This window comes from Silene latifolia, chromosome X, assembly GCF_048544455.1.
Source record: "Silene latifolia isolate original U9 population chromosome X, ASM4854445v1, whole genome shotgun sequence".
NCBI lineage: Eukaryota > Viridiplantae > Streptophyta > Magnoliopsida > Caryophyllales > Caryophyllaceae > Silene > Silene latifolia.
The window spans coordinates 328759522-328782038 of NC_133537.1; the positions used below are offsets into that span (position 1 = coordinate 328759522).

Here is a 22517-nt window from a genome sequence, read left to right on the forward strand (position 1 = left end):
ACAAATCACCAATTAAACACGATTCAACATTAGTCATTTCATCTACAAATAAACTCATCAAACTTTAAAAAAAAAAAAAATAATTAGATAATAGCATTAAATATAGTTTTAAAAATTCATAAATTTAAAAATGTGGTGACATTTTTTGTCATTTGTTTGGTTGTTGTATATATCGTGCAACTCCAGTCACCCTTGTATTTCCTGTTTGTTGCCACAAAAACAAAAACTTAACTTTGCTTCTCAATTTACTTCGATCCAAATTTGTCCTTTTTTATTTTTCCCCAATTTTTATATTGTCGCTGATTCTTAGGGTTTCTTCACGCTTCATCAACAATTTCAATTCAATTTCAATTTCAATTTCAATTTCATTTCCAGCAGGTCTTCCACTAACTTTCTATGGTAAATTTATTATATTAATTGTTTTAATTGCATTTTGTGTTTTTTTTACTGATTGTTCTTCACCTACTGCTAATTAATCTGCTGATTAGTTTAAGTAATGTTGAAGTTTAGGACTTTGGATTATATGTTGATTTTGTTTTTGTATCGTTTAGTTGAAGATTTCGATGTTGTTTTGTGTTAATTGTTGCTGCAAATAGTGATTTTGTGCGTTTGATTTGATTTTAGGATGATATTGTAATGAATTAGGGTTTTTCCATTTTTGATATTGAAAATGTTGATTTCTGAATGTCATTGATTCTTGCTTGCTGATTAGGCGTAGTTTGAATTGGAAGGTTATTTGTTAGTGTTTTGGTATTGATGTTAGGGATACGGAAATCGATGTTTTTTAGTACTTCAAGTTACGGTAATTTGTGTTTTGTTATCTTATGTGTTAGGAAATTTGAAGGACCTTACTTGAACAATGCGGTCTCTTGTTAATCTTTGAATGTTCATGGTTTATGTGGCGAAGTACTAATTGTTGCTGCAAATAGCGATTTTGTGCATTTTGATGATTGTTGTTTAATTTGATTTTAGGATGATTAGGGTTTGTTCATTGTGATGATCCAAATGTCGTTAGTCTCTTGTTGATTTTTGAATGTCATTGGTTCTTGATGCTAATTAGCGGTTTTGGGTTGTTAGTTTGTTTGTTACTGTTTTGGTATTGATGTTAGGGATAGGGGAATCAATGTTTTTTTTTAGTACGTCAAGTTAAGGTAATTCGTGTTTTGTTATCTTGCGTGTTAGAAAAATTAAAGGTCCTTACTTGAACAATGTTGTCTTTGAATGTTCATGGTTTATGGATTGGTAATGAATCTATGAGTGCTAGACGTATTTGATGTTTGAAGAGTATTTGGCTATGTATTAATTTGTTATTTGCTGTTGTGTCGTGTTAGACAAATAGGAGAAAGAGACTTGAGAAGAAGGAACAACATCCAAAGATTGTTATGGGTGGTTGTAGTGAATGGTCGCAAGAGAATGGTTTCTGCCCCAATGGTCTTGTAGTGGAGGAAGCGGCTTCCATTAATAGGTCTCTTGACCCTGGACGATGGACAAAAGCTGAGGAGAGAACCGCAGAACTCATTTCTCGTATCCAGCCAAATCGGCCATCTGAGAAGCATAGGAATGCTGTGGCATCCTATGTCCAACGTCTTGTCAGTAATTGCGTGCCTTGCCAGGTTTGAATCCCTTACCCTTGATTGTGCACATTGTCGATGTTTTGCTGGACTTGTTGAAGGTAGTATGGGTGTTAGTTGTGATATCAGCTTCTGTGAACAGATTTTATGCACAATGTTGACGTTTCTCGGCATATGTAGGGTATTAGAAACATAACTTCTATTTTGTAGTATTATGAACATGGTATCTGGTATTGAGTATTGACCGATACACAGCATATTACACAGTTTGGAAATGTATCTTTCAAATTAGCTGGCACGTTGATGACATTTGACAGATACAGGTGGTACTTGTCTGATCTTTGTCCAATACGGCCGTCACCTGCTGAAATTTGACTGATATGGGCCAATGAGGCCAGTACTCTATTGATATTTGACTGATGCGACCACTAATGTAACCAACAGTATTTGTATTGGACCAATGTAACTGATGTGGCTTTTGAATAGGCAAGCTGTGCCATTGTTCGTGCCATTTCTTGTTATGTTACAGAATTTACAATTGTTATGGCGCTCGCGTCCAGAGCCCTAATTTAGTATCATGTCTGAGTAACTCTACGCAAGATATCCTATCAAACATTTATTTTAATGAAAACTCATATACACACATGGATTCTGTCATTTATGTGCGACAAGCATTGTAAAGTGAAATTTGTATCAAGAATTTGCCTTTATTTAGTTTTTTTTAATAGCCGGAGCAATGAAAAGCAAAGTGACTTGGTGTTTAAATGTTGAGATTGCTTGATTTTGAAAGAAAATGTCATCATTCTGTCATTTTTTTCTCTTTAAACTGTAAATTTACCTTTTGACATCGTGCTTACTCTTTTTCTCATCTCTTTGTTCTGGGTACGATGACCTTCTTGCAGGTGTTTACTTTTGGTTCTGTACCCCTAAAGACTTATCTACCTGATGGGGATATTGATTTGACTGCATTTAGTGAAGATCAAAATGTAAAAGACCATTGGGCTGAGGAAGTCCAAGATATGCTGCTAAAGGAGGAGAAGAATGAGAATGCAGAGTTTCAGGTCAAAGAGGTTCAGCTCATTCAAGCTGAGGTGACCTTTTTTATCTGTCCTTATTTGTGTCTGGTGGATTTCCTAAACTTTGTTGAGCAAACAGGCGCTAATGATAAGTAAATCACTGTGCCCGCAAATATTCTTGACAATGAAATTTTGTCATTGCTACTTGCTTGGGTACACCTTTAATTCATCATTGGTTTTCCTTATTTACTTTAATTGCTGTTGTGCTTAATCAGTTTCAATATAACTGGCTAGCGTATCACTGTGCACAATCTTAGATCCTGCATGAATTGATGACACTAATAAGTACATGAACAAAGTTGATAAACATTTATAACCTAAACTACCTGATTGTATGCTCAAGAATTTGGCATGACTGATGACCTGATTTGGTGCTAGGTTTCAAATTTTATACTTTTGTAGTGACTAATATCCGAATCTTGTTTCACTGTACTGCTTTGCAGGTTAGGATTATCAAGTGCCTTGTGGATAACATCGTGGTTGATATATCTTTCAATCAGCTTGGTGGTTTATGTACCCTTTGTTTTCTCGAGGAGGTGTGATTTTATTGCATATGAATTGTTTTTTTTGAGTGTGTCATGATTTTAATGTAAAGGACTTTTTCACACCCAATGTTTTGTTTTCAGGTTGATAATTTGATTAGTCAAAATCATCTTTTTAAGCGAAGCATCATATTAATCAAAGCGTGGTGTTATTATGAGAGCCGTATACTGGGTGCCCATCATGGACTTATATCAACATATGCCCTTGAGACATTGGTCTTGTATATTTTTAATGTTTTCAACAACTCGTTTGCTGGACCACTTGAGGTATCCAAGTAACTTTATGTGGTTTTCTCCTTCATGAGATATAAATGGACTTCCAATCGTGCATTTTGTTTGGATGTTCCATTGGGGATTTTTTTTGATCTCTATGGCCATTATTCGTAGGTGCTTTATCGCTTCCTGGAATTCTTCAGTAAATTTGATTGGGCAAACTTTTGCGTTAGTCTGTGGGGTCCAGTACCAATTGGTTCGCTTCCCAATATTGCAGGTAACTGTGTAATAAAAAAGGTAATCTTATCTAGAAAGCAATGAGTTCTCCTAGTGACTGATGCAGTTTGTGTTTGAAAACCTTGCAGCTGCTCCTCCTAGGAAGGATGGTGGAAATTTACTGCTTAGCCAAATGTTTCTTGATGCTTGTGGCACAGCATATTCTGTTTTCCCTGCTGGTCTAGAGAATCGGGAGAGCCGTTTCAGTTCCAAACACTTGAACATTATTGATCCTTTGCGTCTAAACAACAACCTTGGTCGCAGTGTGAATAAAGGTACGGTCTAAAGTTCATGCCTCTTAAAAATAGTTGGCCAATCTTTAAGTGTTTGCTTATGTGGTTGTGTTCGTTATGCGACTGAGATGGTGTTAGGAAAATGGCTGCCATCTTGTGGCAAGAAGAAAGTAAAAAGCTGGTGTAGTGGATATGATTTTTTTTTTATCTTTGGACTTCTCACTTTATTAATGGCAACAGTTGATAACAATTTTTGTATATATTTACAACTTAAAGCTTATTTGTGATATTTTCTTGCATATGCTGGCCATATGTTTGGCCTAGAAACCTTGAGGATCGTGCTCTATGATGAATAAAGTGAAATTAATGCATAATCACCTCGATGTCAGCTTGTTAACCGCTGGGAACTGAAATTTTTTTAGAATATGACTTGGTTACCACAGCTATGCTTTTCTACAAATTTTTTCAGGCAAATGGATTGATAAATGTAGTAATTAATACGAAGTATAATTTGTAAAGCATTCTTGCCAAGCTTGCTATCCACTAAAGCATACAAACAAAAACACTACCCTGGTGCCTCAAGGGCTCCCACAAATTGCGGGGATAGGGTAGGGAGGTCGGAGGTACGCAACCTTACCCTTGTGTTAGCAACACAAAGAGTTAGTTTTCGAATGACCAAGATGAAAATTGTGTTGAGAACTGCATTGAATGACCACTACTTCACCAATTTAGTGAGTTGTTTTGTTTTATTCCATCATAAACTTGAACTAAAGCATAGTCAACTACTCAACTGAGATTCGGAAGATTGTGTGTGTTGGAGATTTTGACCAACCTTTAATCTTCTAAGGCTGTGAAGTACAGATTTAATTTCAAGGGGACTAAAGGATTTTTCAAGTCAAGTCTTGTAGGAACATGCTGATGTACTATGTTTCTCGGGTATGGGTTTCGGACTGGTATATATGTAAGTGTGGGACTCACTATGACTCAAATAGACACGGGACACTTCAAAACATAAGTTTCATCAAATTTGAAAATTTTAGTGTTTTTTAAAGTGAAATGAAAAGATATTGGAAAAATTACGCTCAAAATAGTCGAAACGCTTAAAATAGTTGAAAAAGCATTTTAAATGCTCCATACACGATCTGTTCATCTATCCATTTCTGTTTGTGCTCAGAAAATTGTCGGATTTGGAATGGCCGCCCTAGGAATCCATACTCATATTCTCAAGTGTTGTATTGGACACGGATATTGCCCTACCAGTGAAGAGTTGATACATAATTGGTGTATTGTAAAGTAGGGAAATGGTGTATTCTTCGATATGATTGCATTCTTGAGGTAGCTATATGTAGGGCGTTTCTACTGCATTTGAATCCGAATCTAAATCTATACCACATATTTTTTCTTTAACTGAATTCAACTTTTGTTTACGTAGTCTAACCTTGAATCAATAAGTGTATCTGAAGGAGAGCTAACTTTAATTAAGTAGTTTTCAACTATAAGGGTGAGACAATTTAAAAATCAGCATGCATAAAGTCCTTCACTATACTCTAGTAAAGAGGTGTGACTAGATACATTTTTTTAAATAAGCTGTATGGCTTGACAATTGTACCAAATATCTTCAATATGAAGTTTTGCAGGAATGTTATTGTTGTTTTGATGGGCCCTTGGGGGCTTGAGCGTGTTATGATGGTATTGTTTTTCGTAGTGTTATTGCGGCATCTTAATTTCCCCATATTGAAATTGCACTTCTAAGGGGAATAAGCAAGGATTTTAGTATTTTACTAAAAGGGGGTCATTATATGAAAAGTTAAAAGAGCTCAAGAATTCTTCTTGGGGTTTTATGGTGCTAGTTTTAGCACACTGTTGCAGTCATATTCTGTATTGATGCAGTCATAATCTGTATTGATACTGTCATCATCTGTACTGATGATGGTATTCAAGGAAATATTTGTGATGCGATCTATGCCATGTATCAGTTAATTTGCTGTTGCAGTCATTTATCGTTAAGTTGGTCTGTCCTTGATCTTGACCATGAATGACATTGACATTTCATCTTGAGTGAAGTGCCTCCTAGGGTATCTGAATGATTGTGCTCAGTAGATGTTTGTCCGGGGCTTGTTTCTGAAGTATTGTAACCCAGTCACTACTTTTTTGTCCCTTCTTTGTAGCCCAGTCAAGATTATCTAAAGGCCAAGGTTTAGCACTCACTAATTTATTTTTGTGCTCTGTTAGGTAATTTCTATAGAATTCGCAGTGCCTTTAGTCTTGGGGCTCAGCAGCTGGCCAAAATACTCAAGTGTCCTGTAGATGACATAGTGCCTGAACTCAACCAATTCTTTGTAAACACATGGGATAGACATGGGAAGGGCTGCCGTCCCGATGCACCTATTTCTGACTTCGGTTATCGGGAGCAAGAGGTTGATGAACCCCATAATATAATGCAGCCCGACACTTTTCCATTGCTTCCTACAGCTAGGACAGTAGATTCCCAAAAGGATTCGAGTCTTCCTAAACAGAAGGATCACGATGAAACAAGAAATCAAATGACTTCTGGTGTGAATCATTATTCCACTGAGAGGAATAAGCTTTGGAAGAAGCAACATGATGATATAAAGCGAACCTGCAGGATGAACATCTTGCAAGCAAGTGGGCATACGACACATCAATTTGCCAGGACATCGTCTAGTCCTGAACTGACGAATATGTCAAGTGAAGTTTCATCTAGTTATAGGCATAATGGGGCAACAGAAAAGCTGAATGATGATTCCGGTTCGAGGTCTGGATATTCTAGGAGACAGATTGATACCGCTATTACTGACAATCATGTTACAAATTGCTTTAATGATGATGAACCATGTATAAGAGAGAGCTCTTCTCGAAATACTGTTGCTTCTGGTTCCGATAATTCGAGACAGAGATTTGTCGAGGAACAAGAGTTTGTGAAAAAATTGTCATCGTCTGGGGTTCAGAATTATGGAGGGCATGTTCAGATGCCAGTAAATCTAGCTTCTCATTCATTTGTTCCATTTCCGCCCCCTCTTATGGGATTTAATCAGCAAAACTATGCTGGAACGAATCCGACAAACTTGTTGGCTGTTGAGTCAGATTGGGGCTCGATGATGAATTATCCCAACGGGCGTTTCCCAGTGCAGTTCCATCAGCAAATTCCCCCTTTTAGAGTCATACCTGAACAGGAAAACATGATTGAAAGATTGGAAAAAAGAGCGGCGTCACCGGGACTTGATGATCGTGTAGACGAAGATTCTGGTATCTGGATTGATGGTCGTTCTAACAGAGAGATTGATCCTCAAAGCGAAAACTTCTCTATTGCTAGTTCCAGGTTATCGCCTGCTTCTCCTTCAGCTTCCTCTAGAACAAAGGCCTCATCAGAAAGTTCTTGGGAGGGAAAACCCACCAAGATGACAAATTCGAAATACCCACTTGGGAAAAAGGGAAGTTCCACAAGGAATTCCACTGTCACAGTCCATGATAGGTGGCAGGAGGATGGTGAGCCAGCTCATCACTCTTTTGAGGATGTCAATGATGACCGCAAAGATTGGGTCCACTTGTCAGCTGCTGAATCTGTGGCAACATCACATGTCGAGGTTAATCAGATTCCAGGATTTGGACACCCTCAAATAAGTTGTCCAAGTTCCGTTTCACCTTTCGGCTCTGTGCTTGTGCATCCTGCTTCACATCACGGAGCTGTCCATAACCATGCAGTCTTACCGGTTGCATTTTATCACGCTGGTCCTCCTGTGCCTTTTGTAACTATGGTCCCCTCATACAATTTACCTGCTGAAACCGGAAGCTCTGGTGGACCCACTGGTCATGATAATGAGGAACAAGGGAAGCCCACGTTCCCCACTAATCAAGAGCAAGAGCAGTTGAGACATACTGACAATCATGACTCAAGGAATTTTATTGCTTCTGGAGCACGTTCTGACGAATTTTCTGACATATTTAATAGTGATTTTGCTAGCCACTGGAAGAACCTCCAGTATGGCCGCCTCTGTCAAGGCACGCAATTTAGACATCCTTATGCCTATCCACCTCCACTGCCTTCGCAAGGAACCTCAAGTGTTTCCCCTGGGGGGTCGAACACCTTTGCTCATGTAGTACCTGTTTCTGTTTATCCTGCTGGTGTATCTAGACATTATAGTGGAGAAGTTTCTAAACAACGCAATGGAACTGGAACTTACTTTCCGAATCCAGTAAGAATTCTTCCTTGCTAATTGGTGGAATTAAGGAGCTATATCTTTTTTGTTTGTTCCTCAAATCACATGATAATCTTTAGTGATTTCTTTCTTGAGTACAAATGTACAACACCTCGGGTATTTGGACTTGCACGGCTGATTTCATAATTTATTTAGCTTATCCATTTTAGACAAGAAAAAAGAGAGAAAAAGCGATAAAATTGTAGTAGTATCTGACTTCAACTAAAATATTAGAAATGGAAAACATCTTACTAATATTTGATGTGTCTTTCTCTAACTTGTTTCAGAACATAATCAAGGAGCGCCAAAGTCCTACCCCGAGGCAGTATCGAGGGGGCTATGGTCATGAAAGGAATGAGAATCATGGGGACAGAGAAGCAAATCGAAATGTCTACAAGCCCCGATTTGGTGGTCGTGGTCAATCTCAAAGCTACTATGAGAAGAAACACACAAAGATAGACCGGTCAGCAACTAGTATTTCCCAAACTGATAGAACATGGGATACCTTCCAGGAGAACTCTAATCCATTATATTCTTTGTCAAACTGCCCATCCCCTTCAAATTCCACACAGTATGTTCCTGACGCCGTTGATTATTCAGTGTACCAGGTGCATTCTGAACACAATGATGAAGTTTCTTCGGCTGGCAATGCTCTTCATCGTCTTGTTATGCTATATCCCTATCCTCCTCACCCTACTGATTATGGTTCGTGGACTGAGAACGTTCAATTTGGATCTGTTCGACCAGAGCATATTGCGAGAGCACAAGTACAAGAGTTCAGTGGGTGTCCAGAAAGAGGTTCCCATGAACTGCATAATTTTGAGGGAGATGTAAGACCAACTTCGCCAGACTATGCATCTTCCCCCAGGTTTCTGCGGTAAATCGTTCAACTGACTTTCAATTCAGATTTGGGTCCGTGATCTTTTTATAATTGAAGTGATGGTCAATTCATTGTTTTTTTCCTGAAAGGGGAATTGCATAGCAAAATATTATTGACCAATTGCGTGGACGGCTGCTATTTCGAGAAACAGACGCACTTGGTTGGTGAGGAGTGATAGTGGAAATGGAACTGGATTTAGTTATCGAGTTTCATTGACTGCCAATAATCGTTTGGCACTTGGTATCGACAGCCTTTATCAAAAAGTATATCTAGTGATGAATTATTAGTGATTGCATATCACTAAAGCGGGAAAAGTTTTTGGTCATTTGGTGACGTGTCTTTCTATGATTTTACAGCGGTGGTGGATCCTGATCATTATCCCTAACGATTATGTGCCTACACATGAATTTTACTGCATTGGAGTCTCATCTGCTCCAGCCTTCGGGAATATGTGGAGCAGGAACAGGAATCGGCGTTGCGCTCCTTGACGACTTACATCTAGATTCATGCGCGGAATGTTATCATGCTATTATCTGAGGTTTGCACCTCCCCAAGTCTGAAGCACCCACTAATCAGAATCAGAATATCAAAGAATCTCGAGAATTATAGTGTGGTCGCGTATTTGTGCTTGGGCATTGGTTTTTCTGCTGTGTCTCAAGAAACTATAGGTGGTTGGCCAATTGAGGGAGCTTTCATCCTACGCCGGTCCAGATTATTTTTTGCTGAATTCTGTTCTGGTCTAACGAGTTACGAGTGGGTTAACTCCTGTTGTAAATTGAAGTACCAAGCGATACTCTAATTCTCACAGGATATGTACTGATTGTAATTCCTAGTCTCAGCTTTCAAGAGTCGAAGAGCATGTAATATACCGAATCTGTACTTGTGACTAGTATAAACTTGTATCCATCTTGAAAATCTTTCATTGCTCATAATCGTGTGGAAAAGTAAGTCGAAGATTTTCACTCTGTCGATTTTCACTCGGTCGCATGCATGGACAAAGTTATAGGACCTTTAATCCGATGCATATGTCCGCTAGCTTAATTGAAACAATCCCGAATAGGGCATAGTAACGTAATTATGCGATCCCCATGTATTATTGCTGAACAAACGCTTATAAATCGACAACTTTCGGCCATGGCACTAGCAGTCCCACAAAAAAGAGGGCACTTGGCTAGTTTGGCTTAAGACTCTAACCATAAGTTGATAAGTTTTGTATGTTCTAAACTTCTAGTACTTGGTTTATATTAATATGCACAACATACTATATAAACAACCAAAACTCACTTGGCAGTCATTCAAAAACTCACTGCCCAAGCAAAGGGATTTGGCTAAGTCATATACGCGCTGAGGAGGAGTTCCTTCTCCATCTAGCTAGTCGTAATAGAAAAGTTAGAACTTCAGAGGGGTCGCGAAGTGAGTATGAAGCCATTGTCTCCTTCGGTTTCTTTGATACTAGGATTGCAAATCCTTGGCCTCTTTTGTGTATTACCTGCAAAAACATCAAATTTTACGATTAGCAAAGAGGTGAGTATCATGACACGGAACTCTGGGTCGCAAAACATTTAAGTCGCAATCCTATATTCTACATTAGACGCTTCCACCACGCTTTGCTCATGAACATCGAAACTGTAGGAGACACCAGGGAATTTCCATATGGACATTGGACAAATTCAACCAGGGACGGTTCTAAAAGATGATTCATGCCAGCCTACAGTACGTTAATGAGTACCTTGAAGGCATCTTCATCCGTTGTATCATCTCCAATATAGATGGGGAGGACATCTCTTGATTTCGCAAGGCCTAAAGTCTCAAGCAAGTATTCAACCGCGTTACCTTTGTTCCATTTTATAGACGGCCGTATCTCCAAAACCTGTGAACGAAAACTTATGTTAATTCTATAATTTCCAGAGTAACAACTGTGCCTTTGATAACTTGTTCTCTCTTCTCTGTTCATGGTCTTACCTTTCTACCTCTGGATAAATGAAAATTTGAATGTTTTGCTAGCACCAACTTCACTCTTTCTTCTACCAGAGGATAATCCTGTAATTTCACATATACGAGTCTTATCAATTAACATAGGAGTAGTTCGGAGTCTAAGGCACTGAAATAATGTTGTTATTCGTTACTCTGTATTCTTTAGTAGAACTAGATTTATTTCTACCATACCTTCTCTTTAGCTCTGCGAAAGTGGACCGACACACAGAATCTGTTGTCTTCCACTGTCACTCCTTCTATCTTTTCCACAGCCTCTTCAAGCTCTTTGTATATCTGTTTGCAGCAAAATCAACTGATGACACTACATAAAAAAAAAAAAAAAAGAATATTCTCTCGTATACCCCTGAATCTTTTCTAAGATGTACCTCTCGTTTTACATTAAAAAAACTTTGACCGACAATAACTCTATGTTACGAGTTCAAAAAACGGTAATTTTTTTTTTCAAACCAATTATCTCGTCCAGGCCTTGAATTTGAAAAAAAAAAAAATCATCACGTTTTGAACTCGTAGCCTGCAGTAAGTGGATTATAAATCTGATGTACTACATCAGATGATATAGTTTTTGAGCATTGATATAAAGTTTTTGAGTTTTAATCTAAAATTTTTGAGTTTTATTATAAAATTTTTGAGTTTATTTACTTAAACTTTAATCTCAAAAAGCTATATTATAACTCAAAAAAATTACATATAAGCTCAAAAAAATTTGACTTTTGACATCATAAAACTAAAATGTAATTTATAACCTCTATAATACTCGAAAAAAATACACAAAAACTCAAAAAGTTATTAAGTATGATGTACTACATCTGATGTACAATCCTTTTTCTCCGTAGCCTGTAATTATGGTTGGTCAAAACTTTTTTAACGAATAAACTTTGACCAACCATAATTCCCGACTACGAATTGAGACGGCGGGGACTTCTTTTTCAAACTGAAGACCTCTTAAAGACTGTCAATTTGAAAAAAAATGTTTTAATCGTATTCTGAACTTGTAGAAAAGAGTTATTGATGGTCAAAGTTTTTTTTGGTAAGAAAAGAGGGTAACTTGTACACAGTAACTTATTTTGGTCACAAGAAAAACTGTTCTTTCTTAAAATAAGCTAACCTTCTGAATCTCTGGCAAAAATTCTCGAGCAGGTTGAAAGATACTGCCATCATTGCCCTAAATTATCATAAAAAGCTCGAAACTTGAGATAATGATGCCTTCAAAGACGCTTAATCAGTACACAAAGAGAAAGAAATAGTTGTGAGATGTGACTGACCTTTTTGTCGACAGATTTTTGCCGCCTTGCCATGATATCCATACCATGACTTCCTGCATAGTATACATCATTCAGCTGTACAAAGTCATAAACCTGTTAAAAAAAGCGATAACTAGTTAGTTACTCCGTAAAATGTTAATTCAACTATATAGATAGATTTTTTTTTTTTGGTAAATCTATATAGATAGATGAAACAGGGCTTAAGTTTTGAATTCCTGAGCAAATGGTGAAAATGACCTTGTTTCGGCTTCTTCCACTTATAATTGCTGTCGGAAAATTAGTAGCAACTTCGCGTACTGCTGATCTCATCTGTGAAAAATCGGCAAGAATAGCCCACAGGCCACATTTGAGTAAAACAGCATGTCATTAACTGTTAAACACAGATTGTAGAGAAAGTTTGTTGAGAATATTACAGTATCGGACATGAAGGCTAATTCAGGGTCATCGACAATTGGGGAAAGTGTTCCGTCATAATCTAGAAATACAACCATCTTCTTCCCCTTTGCGAAACTCACCATTCTCTCAAATGACATCAATGCCGAGGGATGATCAACCTACAATTACAAAGGAAACAATTAGGGTTAATTTCATGCTGACGGGTTTTGAACTCAGATCATGACTACCAGCACTTAATGTCTCAATGTCTTTGGTTTCCGATACTTACCACCCATGCTTCATATTTTGAATCTTCGGCATTTGGTTCTTTGAGCTCGTCTTGTTCAAATGGTTCCGGTATCACCATACTAATACTCCTTTCGCTCCTCACATTGGTCGGAAAACCAATTGGATGAGGATTAGACGATGAGTTCTTCAAACCAAGTGCCATGCACATCTTGTTCAATTGGGTTCTCTTCATTACCTAATTTCAACATCAAATTGTGCCAACTTCTGTAAATTTAAGCTCATGTGATGTTGAACAACGTATTAACGTGGCAAGGTAAGACGGGTCAGATGTACTCATCCTTACCTTACCTTATACGTTGATAAGACAAACAACGTTACTTTCAAATCAACCATAATGAAAAAAACGACAAAAATTACATTATTTATCTCGTTATTTCACAATATAAGAAGCACATTCAAACGAAAATAAAAACTAATGACAAAATCGAAGATGGGTAATTTTAATTTCTCGAAACTCTTACCTTGTTACAAATTTCGGCTAAGAAATACTATGGAGTTAAAATTTACAGCTGCTTCACCCAACTCTTATATATATATATATACACAATACCTGCAACATAGTTTATATGATGATCAAATATTCAAATTAAATTAAAAATGTAGAATAAATTTAATAAGAAGAGACTATTATTCTGACCAATTGATCACATAAAGTTTGAAAGCAACATATAGTGTTACAAACTCATAAAATGGCAAATAGTTTCAAAAATTATAATGAACATGAAAGCTATGTTAGATTTTATATATAAACTTTGTGCTCCTAAGCCAATTAGAAAGTCCAATTTCTTGTAAAATATATTAATTAATATTAATTCAAGAGGTCCCCTTACCTGTCCCATAACTTATAATAAAATGGACTTATTGTTTTTATATATGTAGCCTATCATGTACCAAATTGAGACTGAGACATTTATGTATCAACCGGTCTACGAAACGTCTATGATTAGGACGTGTTTTCTTAAGATTTTAGGCCGAGTTTTCCACTTAATTAACTTTATAAGTAATGAACTTTCTTTGTGCTGCTAACACAAAGATAAGGCTGCTTACATCCGACCCCCTCTACCCCATAATTTGCGGAAACCATTAAGACACTGGTGTCATGTTATTACAGATTTACTGTAGAAATTAAACTTCTTTTAAACTTCGAGTAAATCAACAATGTAATACATTAAACTATTAAAAAACAAAGTCCTAACTTCTTTTAAACTTGGAGTAAATCAACAATGTATTACATAGTAAGTATGATCATATCAACTCGTCTTCAAGTTAAGACTAGGACGTGTTCTCTTAAGATCTCGGGACGAGTTTTCTAAATTAACTTTACAAGAAATGCATTTTAAAACCCGTGTTTAGGTAGTTTTTTTTATTTTTTTCAAAATCATGCCACGAATGTGAAAGTGAAGGAAAGGGACATGAAATAGATGCATGGGTCATGGGAACAAACGAAAGTTGTACAACATTATTTGATTTCTGGCTATACGTACCAAACAACCTATAAAACACAAGTCTTCACAAACATAGCCTCATTATTGGTTCATCATTCAACAATTATTTATTATCTTCATATTATTAAATTAATTACTACTACGTAATTGATTATTAAGTATTCATAAAATATTAAAAATGTGTTGATCTAAAACAACCTATCATGGCTCTTCATTAACATGAAAAGACAAGAAATTAATATAACTACCAGTTAGTTTCCATTAAGACAAACGTCTTAACATTAAAATGGTTTAAGTATCATACAACTTGAGCATATAAGACAAATCTTTTGTTTTTATCTATGCATTCTGTTTAAGTCCCATTCTTATTATCTGTCTTATGCTTAAGACTGATACATCCGTCTTCAACAAGAATTTGTGCATAACTAATTACAACACTAAACCCCAGAAGATAACAATAAAAGTAAAGTATTAATGCAAATCAAGAGATTTGAATATCTGATTATGTCTGCAAAATTCAGTGACCAAACATATCTGACACCATAATAGTGATAAGTAGTGAAAACTTAACGAACATCTTAATATAAATACATGCAAATATCATTAATATGCTTATCATGTTTAAAAAATGAATAAACTTCCTAAATCATAGGGTCTTAGTCAGTAATTATATTACCAAAATCAAATAATTGTTGACAAGTGTCTAATTGGAAGTCGGTAACGACTTGGACTCGTTACTCGGACTTAGCTGTAAGTATCGGACATGGATTAATAGTAGAGTGTTTGACACGACTTTCATGAAGAATGAGATTTATGGTAGAACATGAATTGTTCAAGTTTGTTAGGCATAAATTCTTATTTAAGACGGTTATTATAAGTGTGAAACACATCTAAAATAATCCAGCGACAAATACCCAACATGAAATAAGCATTATTAATGTTATAACATGAAAAAGTAGGTCGCTGGATCGGTTTCACGCATAATAAAGTCTTAAGAGAGAATTACTAATAATTATAATTAGGTAATATAAACATGAAATAAAGGTAGGTCACATGGGAAAAACAAGAAAGTCATTGTAACCAAAATTGTGGGAGATGTGGAAAGGAAAATGACTCTATTGAAGGTAATATGACAAGGTCTATATCATTGTAACCAAAATTTAAGATGCACGAAACTATCAAGCTGGCATAAGGATTCTCATGCACATGTTGTCGAGACCAACTTATAAGAGTGGGTGAGTAGTGAAGGCGACGATCTAAGGAGGCGTTTAGTTATCCTTTTTAAAACACATGAATTGAATTTATGGGATTTGTAAAATTAATGAATTGTTTGTCCCAAATTCTATGAATTAGTTTAGACTTCTATCAGAACTCCAATTCTTAGGTAAGTGAGAGTTTCTGTGGAATAATTCACTTCCCGCATTCCAATCAAACGACTTTCTATTAATTCATGTGAAATGCATAATTATGTGAATTACTACTTCCCAGAAATTGCAGTTGCAGTTCTTGTTACGAACCAAACGATTCCTAATACTACGTTGTTCGGTATCTTTCTTCACATAAGAAGGTATATACACTCTAAAGAGTGTGCATGTATAACGCATGACATTTTTCCACTACCTAATCTTTCGGAAAAGCTGCCGAGTCTGACCAACATAGACTAATTACAACTTTATAAACATGAAATGAATTTGTAATGCAAAAAGTCATACCTATTTAAGCAATCTAGCCAACACTTTTCTGTTTGTTCGATTTGATTTTACAATTAGGAATTGTAAATTAGGTCATTACCCTTAAAACTGGCTTAATTTGATAGAAACCAAAAATTAGGCATGGCTAAAATGGATGTTAAGGCCAACTGGCCAAGTGACATGGTACATTGTGCTCTACTCATAACTTCATACACAATAACCAAATACCAAACAAGTTGTGAGAATAATCAAACTTATTATCTCCCTTGTTTTTTGTGTATATAACATCCGGTTTGCCTAAATTCAAGTCAAATAGCTAGGAGTACTATGACAGTACACTCTCGTGAATTTTAACATTATTACATTTTCAGGAAAATCTCTAATTAAGCTAGAATAACATCTTGCACTCTTATCAGTTGGTCAAATTGATCATAGACTAAAGACTAACATTTTGCAATAAATTTGATTATATATTACATTAACGCCAATATTTCAAAGACTTGCATTTCTTCGGTGTACAATATCCAGTTTGTCGGGATTCAAGCTAGATAGGAGCACAAGGACAGTAAAGTACTCTTTCTCTAGTTTTAATATTGTTGTATTTTCAAAATTAAAATTAAAATCTCTGGTTAAGTTAGAATAAGTCGTTGTAGTCTTACCAGCTGGTCTAAGTGCTCATAGATCAAAGCCTCACATTTATAGCAAGGTGTGAGGGGTCAAATAATGCACGTACCTGTACCTTTACACCGATCCCTGTGTCGAAAACACGGGGACCCTATTTCAAAAGAACCATAGTAAAAATTGACTAACAACAACTAGTTATTGTGTGCTAGCTAATGTGTACCTAATTAAGGAAATTGACATTGACAAGATCGCAAGAGAAGGAAAACGTTTATAATGATAATAATAAAAATAATCATAATAAGAATAATAAGAATAATAGAGTGGGCAACAATCTAGCAAGGCAAAAAAGTAGGTATAAAAGCCAAGACAACAAAATTTCACAACCACCTTGACAACACTATTGCACCATTATGCGACTAACAAGAATTCAAGAAATGACTCAACACAACTTCTAGTGACAGCTAACTTAATTGGAAGTGATTAATCATGGGATTGCAACTTAATATGAGGTAATTATCATAAATGCAATTTTGTGGCTCTAATTAACATGTTTTTTTTTTTGTTATGCCATCTAGTTTAGTACGGATTGAGCCGGGTAGATTTACTAGGGTAAGAGGTAAAACTCTTCTCCATAAGTTTTAATACTGCTTTATTCCTAGAACTTAAACTCATAACCTCTCGTTAAACTAAAACAACTTTTCTCATTCATGGGAATGCAACATAACATGACTTAATTATCATAAATGCAATTTTATGGCTCTAATTAACATTTTTTTTATTATGTCATCTGATTTAGTTCGAATTTGAGCCAGATATGATCATTAAAGCAGTAAATTAAAGCTCTTTCTCATGAGTTTTAATCCTGCTGCATTCCTAGCTAGGACTTGAACCCATGACCTCCGATTAAACTAAAACAACCTCTTCTCAAATCTCAACTGATCTAAGTTTTCATGGGGTATTAACATGTAACACTATAAAATCTCTCGTATTATTTACCTTATTTCTTATATCCATTATCATAATTGTAATGTCGTTTGACGTTTAGTTAATGATAATTTCCCGTTTTGTAAAAATAAATAAATATAAGTCTTCTTACAAACGGTTTAAGGCCTTTACATGTAAAGTTTTCCTATTATAAGATCAGATAATAGCCCCTTATATCTCATTTTCTCATTTGCACTTCATACTTTTCTATTTTGAACATTTCGTATTAATTTTCTATCGACTTTAGGATGACCGATTTACTTATTTACAAAGTGATTAAATTGTTTTATAAAGTTGTGAAGGTATAAGATCATTGATTGAGCTTCAATCATCACACCTTAAGGTTTTGCTTGAGATGGTATTTTATCATGGTTCAAGTCCTAGCTAGAAGCCTCCAAAAATCTCACAAGTGGAAGTTGAACACATGGTATGGGTGGACCTATGCATTATCCACTCTTTAAAATTAATAGATATTCGAGTGAAGGGGCATGTTAATCTATAAGCTAAGACCATTGACTGAATCTCGATCATCATCTTAAGGATTTCATTGAGATGGTCTTTATCAAAACCAAATTGATTGTATGTAGATGGATTAATAATACATGAACATCTACTGATGTACAAATTATAATCATATACTAAGGATTAAGGCTTAAAACAAGGAATTGAAATTTGATATGAACTGTTACTCCTAATTTCGTTTCCAATTACTATAATATTGACTCGGCGGCTTGTACTAAGCTTTCCCCCTCCGCCTAACTCTTTGATTATGTTTCTTATTTGCTTTAATCGAATCTAATTAAGTACATTTCTGGATCATTATTGAAATCAAAGGCAAGAATAAACACTATTTAGGCAAAACCCTAATTCTCCCCTACAAGGCCGGACGCATTCTATTATTGGAGTGCAACCAAGATCAACAACAACATAACAATAACATTACCTCCATGTCTTGCTGGTACGTAAGTGGAGGGTCACGGGGTAAAAAGGGGTCAAATGTGTAATAAATTTATTATTACTAGTAGCTAGTGCGAAATTGTACTATACCTTAATCATTAAAAACACGTTTCCAAATTCCAACTATAGTTGAAAAATCGTTCCATCATGTACGGTGGATTTAGAACTATTGCTAGTTTGCTACTGTTGTGTTCTTCCTCGTTTTTTTTCTTTCTAGTTAAAAAATCAAAGAAAAAGGACACGGATGGGGAACAAAATATAGCATGTAAGACCACCTCTACTACCTACTTGTTTCAACACCCACCAAAACAAATGACCCCACAAAAGATTATTAAACTTGTACTACACCACGCTATATATTCCATGTTACCATTGGTGTGGTATGGAGAGAGTACAAGTTACAATACCGCACCAGTGTATTGACGGATTCAAACCTAAACGAGAATTAAGATGATGATTTATATTAGCTGACCCCAAACTATTTTAACGCTAAGGCTTACATGATGAGCAAACTTCTTAATTATATTGCACTCTTTTTTACTATCCAAAACCAATAAATCTTGTTAAGACCTCTCAAAATATAAAGTTATGTACATCTCAATTTAGAACGATTAATTGATTGATATATAAAAATGTCTCAGCCTCAATTCGGTACATGCACCCACTGCACCCCCACTGGAAACACCTTTAGCTATCAAGTCTCAGTACCACCCTCTCTCATGCTTTACGTGGAACATAGAATCCATCATTTTGATGGTCACTCCATTTTGAATGTGAAAGGGTTATCGAGATTTAGTTCTATCGTCTAATAGTGTCATTTCATTTTCGCTATTCTATTAAGAGCGAACTTCAATTAGATTTGTTCTCAAAGAATTTTCTAAGGTAATACCATTGTAGGTAAGGTAAACTTTTACTCTTTCAAACTCAATAGTCACAACAAATTGAAGTAGCAAGCTATGATTATTCTTCCATAGATTAATTGCATCGCACATCACTTTGTATAGAAGAACACGTTGGAAAGGTAGGTAAAATAACACGACGATATTGTAAAAGTGACTCATAACTACATAAATCACGGTCTAAAGAACAACATAACCTAAAATTAAAAATTTAATTATTTAAACTATAACTTTAGGTAGCACGTCTAAATCATCAAATGAAAATTACCCTTAAGCTAAGTTAAATTATTTTATTTAGTTTCAACATAAATTACAATTAGCTTACATGGCATGTTCTTAAAGAATGAGAGATTTGAATTGAAAGTCAACTTTATAGGGTTACTTGGATTAATTTGAGATCTCATATGAGTCATGATCGAGTCTCATGCATGACTCATGACTCTTACACAAATTCTTAATTAAGACGTAACGCTATCTGTCTTAAATTTAAGACGAGACAAATAGCTATTATTTTTATAGATGACACAAAAACAAAATACCTAGATATTAGCAAAATTGATTTGTCTTATCTAAACAATGATGTGTGTATTTGACCCGTTTTAATATTAAGATGGATAAGAGACTTATTATAACTCTTAATGATAGTTTATAACCTAACAAAAGCAAATCTACTTAATTAGACAAGTGGTATATAGTAGCTAGCACAATTTATTAGTCTAGGAAAACTTGAAATAAGAGTCAAAGTAGACAAGTAGTACCTAAGGGTGTCTATTTAGTTGATACTCTCTCGTTCGATTATCTGTTTATCTTTGATTTTTACTTAAAGACTAACGAGATGGAAGGAGACCATTTAAGGATGTTGTTGAGTGACAAGTAGACAATAAATAATGTGAATGGTCAAATTAACCTTTGAAAATATTCCTAATATAAAAAAAAAGTAAACAAATGACTAAGACACTCACGCACAAATGTAATAGGTAAACAAATGTCCGGGATGAAGGGAGTATTCTGAAATTGTTTTTCATAAGACAATTGTAACTCATACACCGATCTTATTACAGTTTATGTAGTTTAATTATCTTTTTTTCACACAACTAAATGAGTTGACATTGTTGTCATGAGGTCATGAGATGACTAACGCCTCCACCACTTTGTCATATTAGTATGATATTATCCATTTTAGGCCAAACTCGTACAAATTTGTTTGATCGAGTACTTCCAAAAGGCTACTAATGGATCCTTCTAATAAAAAAAAGGCAAGATTCAATAACTTTTCTAATGCAGGATTTGGGTTTTTCCCGCAAGAATATAAAAATTAAATGTTTTTTTTTGCCATCGCCATTATATATATGTGTCTAAATTTTAACATTTCAACATGTTTTAAAGGTATAGACAATAGACTCAATCAAGATTCAAGAGTCTCTTAAAGTTAAATGGTTGAAAGTTCTAATTTACTCAACTTCTTCATTTGAAGTTGAAATAGATTATGATAATGAACTAAAGGCAACTTCAAACCTTTTAACATTTCAATTTTTTTTGTCACATATAACACATCTGACTCGGTAAAAACAACTCTTAAGCTAATTTTAGAGTAGTGTTATAATTTTAGAAATGCACTATGGATACTTTTATATAAGGACCTATCAAAAGAATATCATATTAGATAAATCAAGTGAATTTTTGGTCCTACATCAAAAGAACATCACATCACATAAACGATATTCTTTAGTAATATATGATTTTTTCTATATTCACCCATGCGATTCAGAATGGTATATAGATGCGCATGTATTACATGATGACAAATATTTATATACCCGCATCACATTAACACTAAATTTTCACTTTCTAAAGCTAAATATCACACCATTAGTCTTTTTAATAGTCTTACTCCTATATAGTAAGGCTACTAAACTTCAACAAATTAAAATTCATACTTATCCAGTTATCCTATGCCCTTAAACTTGAAAAAATTTAACTAATCTACACAAAATATCATCGCGGCATTAACCTTATCATAAAATCGTCTCATATAAGTTATAATTATTTCAAATAAATATATTATTATAGTAATATATTCCTTTACCTAGTCCTCCACTCTTCCTATAAGAGTTTGACAGAGTTAATTAAAAGTTAAACCAAAACATAAGATTCCTAGTCAACGAAACAGCTAAGAATCTGCCACGTGTATAGCAGATTCACCTAAACTGTCCCCTTTTTCTATGCATCTGACATTGACCTTCAACCGTCTTAGGATTCTTCAACTGAACTAACGGAAACCTCGAAACCCCCACCCTCACCTACCCCACGTGAACTTCACGCTCCTTTCCCCTCTCTCCACATGTACCTTCCACGCGCCCCTCCGCATTCTTAAAAATACATTCAATAAAAACTCGTTTTATGATAAATTTGTCTAAAATCACCTAATATTTATGCTATTCATCGAAGAATCAATGAAAATAATCGAAGAATAGAAGAATTAATTAAATTAATTAATCAAGGAATATAAGGAAAAAAAATAATCAAATTACACAATGCATGTTGATATATACTAATGCAAATTAAATTTAGAGGTTAATTAACGGAGAAAGAACGTACCTTAAAAGTCGGGAAGAAATGGAAGTGAGGTTTTTGGCAATGGAGAAGAGAGAGAGAGAGAGAGAGAGAGAGAGAGAGATAATTGCAAAGGGAAGATTATGAAGGAGAGAATGAAGGAAGGGGGTGAAGAAATGTATGAAAGGATGTATTTATAGATAATTAGGACTTGGGAGGGAAGATTTGATTATGTTTAGGATTCTTCATTATTAATTAATTTGTTTAAGGATATTGTCAAAAAAAGATTTAACGTTTTAAGGATATATTTGTCATGTTTTGATTTGTTTCCATTTATATTTAGGAACATTTAAGTATTGTTTTCCTTTATTTTTGTTATTTTTTCTTTTTTGAGTTTATATTTGTAATAAGTTTT

General features: G+C 35.1%; 2 protein-coding genes across 5 annotated transcripts; one reads left to right on the forward strand and one right to left on the reverse strand.

Annotated features, from left to right (window-relative positions):
• The first annotated feature begins 126 nt into the window (after positions 1 to 126).
• On the forward strand, positions 127 to 9937 carry LOC141618464 (uncharacterized). 4 transcript variants are annotated; one of them, XR_012531404.1, is made up of 11 exons: positions 127 to 378; positions 1332 to 1613; positions 2474 to 2662; positions 3091 to 3183; positions 3274 to 3456; positions 3577 to 3679; positions 3768 to 3953; positions 6144 to 8125; positions 8416 to 8591; positions 8729 to 9005; positions 9365 to 9937. XR_012531404.1 is itself a non-coding variant. In XM_074435579.1 (10 exons), the coding sequence occupies exons 2-10, from the start codon at positions 1383 to 1385 to the stop codon at positions 9378 to 9380; spliced, it is 3573 nt and encodes a 1190-aa protein (XP_074291680.1). In that variant the 5' UTR covers positions 127 to 378; positions 1332 to 1382; the 3' UTR covers positions 9381 to 9937. The 4 variants fall into 4 exon arrangements, 2 of the variants coding, with proteins under 2 accessions (XP_074291680.1, XP_074291679.1); XR_012531403.1 differs by having other exon boundaries at positions 166 to 399; XM_074435579.1 differs by having other exon boundaries at positions 8416 to 9005.
• Positions 9938 to 10074: 137 nt separating this feature from the next.
• LOC141618465 (putative trehalose-phosphate phosphatase 2) lies at positions 10075 to 22270 on the reverse strand. Its single transcript, XM_074435580.1, has 11 exons — positions 22148 to 22270; positions 13411 to 13499; positions 12930 to 13124; positions 12679 to 12819; positions 12503 to 12574; positions 12266 to 12358; positions 12109 to 12165; positions 11175 to 11276; positions 10971 to 11048; positions 10738 to 10878; positions 10075 to 10497 (listed from the first exon to the last, which is right to left on the reverse strand). Exons 3-11 carry the CDS (start codon positions 13119 to 13121, stop codon positions 10342 to 10344), a joined length of 1032 nt encoding a protein of 343 aa, XP_074291681.1. The 5' UTR covers positions 13122 to 13124; positions 13411 to 13499; positions 22148 to 22270; the 3' UTR covers positions 10075 to 10341.
• Between the last annotated feature and the right edge of the window lie 247 nt (positions 22271 to 22517).

Excerpts from the sequence above, each read along its gene's own strand:
- LOC141618464 (XM_074435578.1), top strand. Across the intron at positions 1,614-2,473 it reads GTAATTGCGTGCCTTGCCAG|GTGTTTACTTTTGGTTCTGT; the intron begins GTTTGAATCCCT and ends ACCTTCTTGCAG. Across the intron at positions 8,126-8,415 it reads GAACTTACTTTCCGAATCCA|AACATAATCAAGGAGCGCCA; the intron begins GTAAGAATTCTT and ends AACTTGTTTCAG.
- LOC141618465 (XM_074435580.1), bottom strand. The coding sequence starts at position 13,121 with ATGAAGAGAACCCAATTGAACAAGATGTGCATGGCACTTGGTTTGAAG. Across the intron at positions 11,277-12,108 it reads TTTTGCCAGAGATTCAGAAG|ATATACAAAGAGCTTGAAGA; the intron begins GTTAGCTTATTT and ends TGCTGCAAACAG. Across the intron at positions 10,498-10,737 it reads CGGATGAAGATGCCTTCAAG|GTAATACACAAAAGAGGCCA; the intron begins GTACTCATTAAC and ends ATGTTTTTGCAG.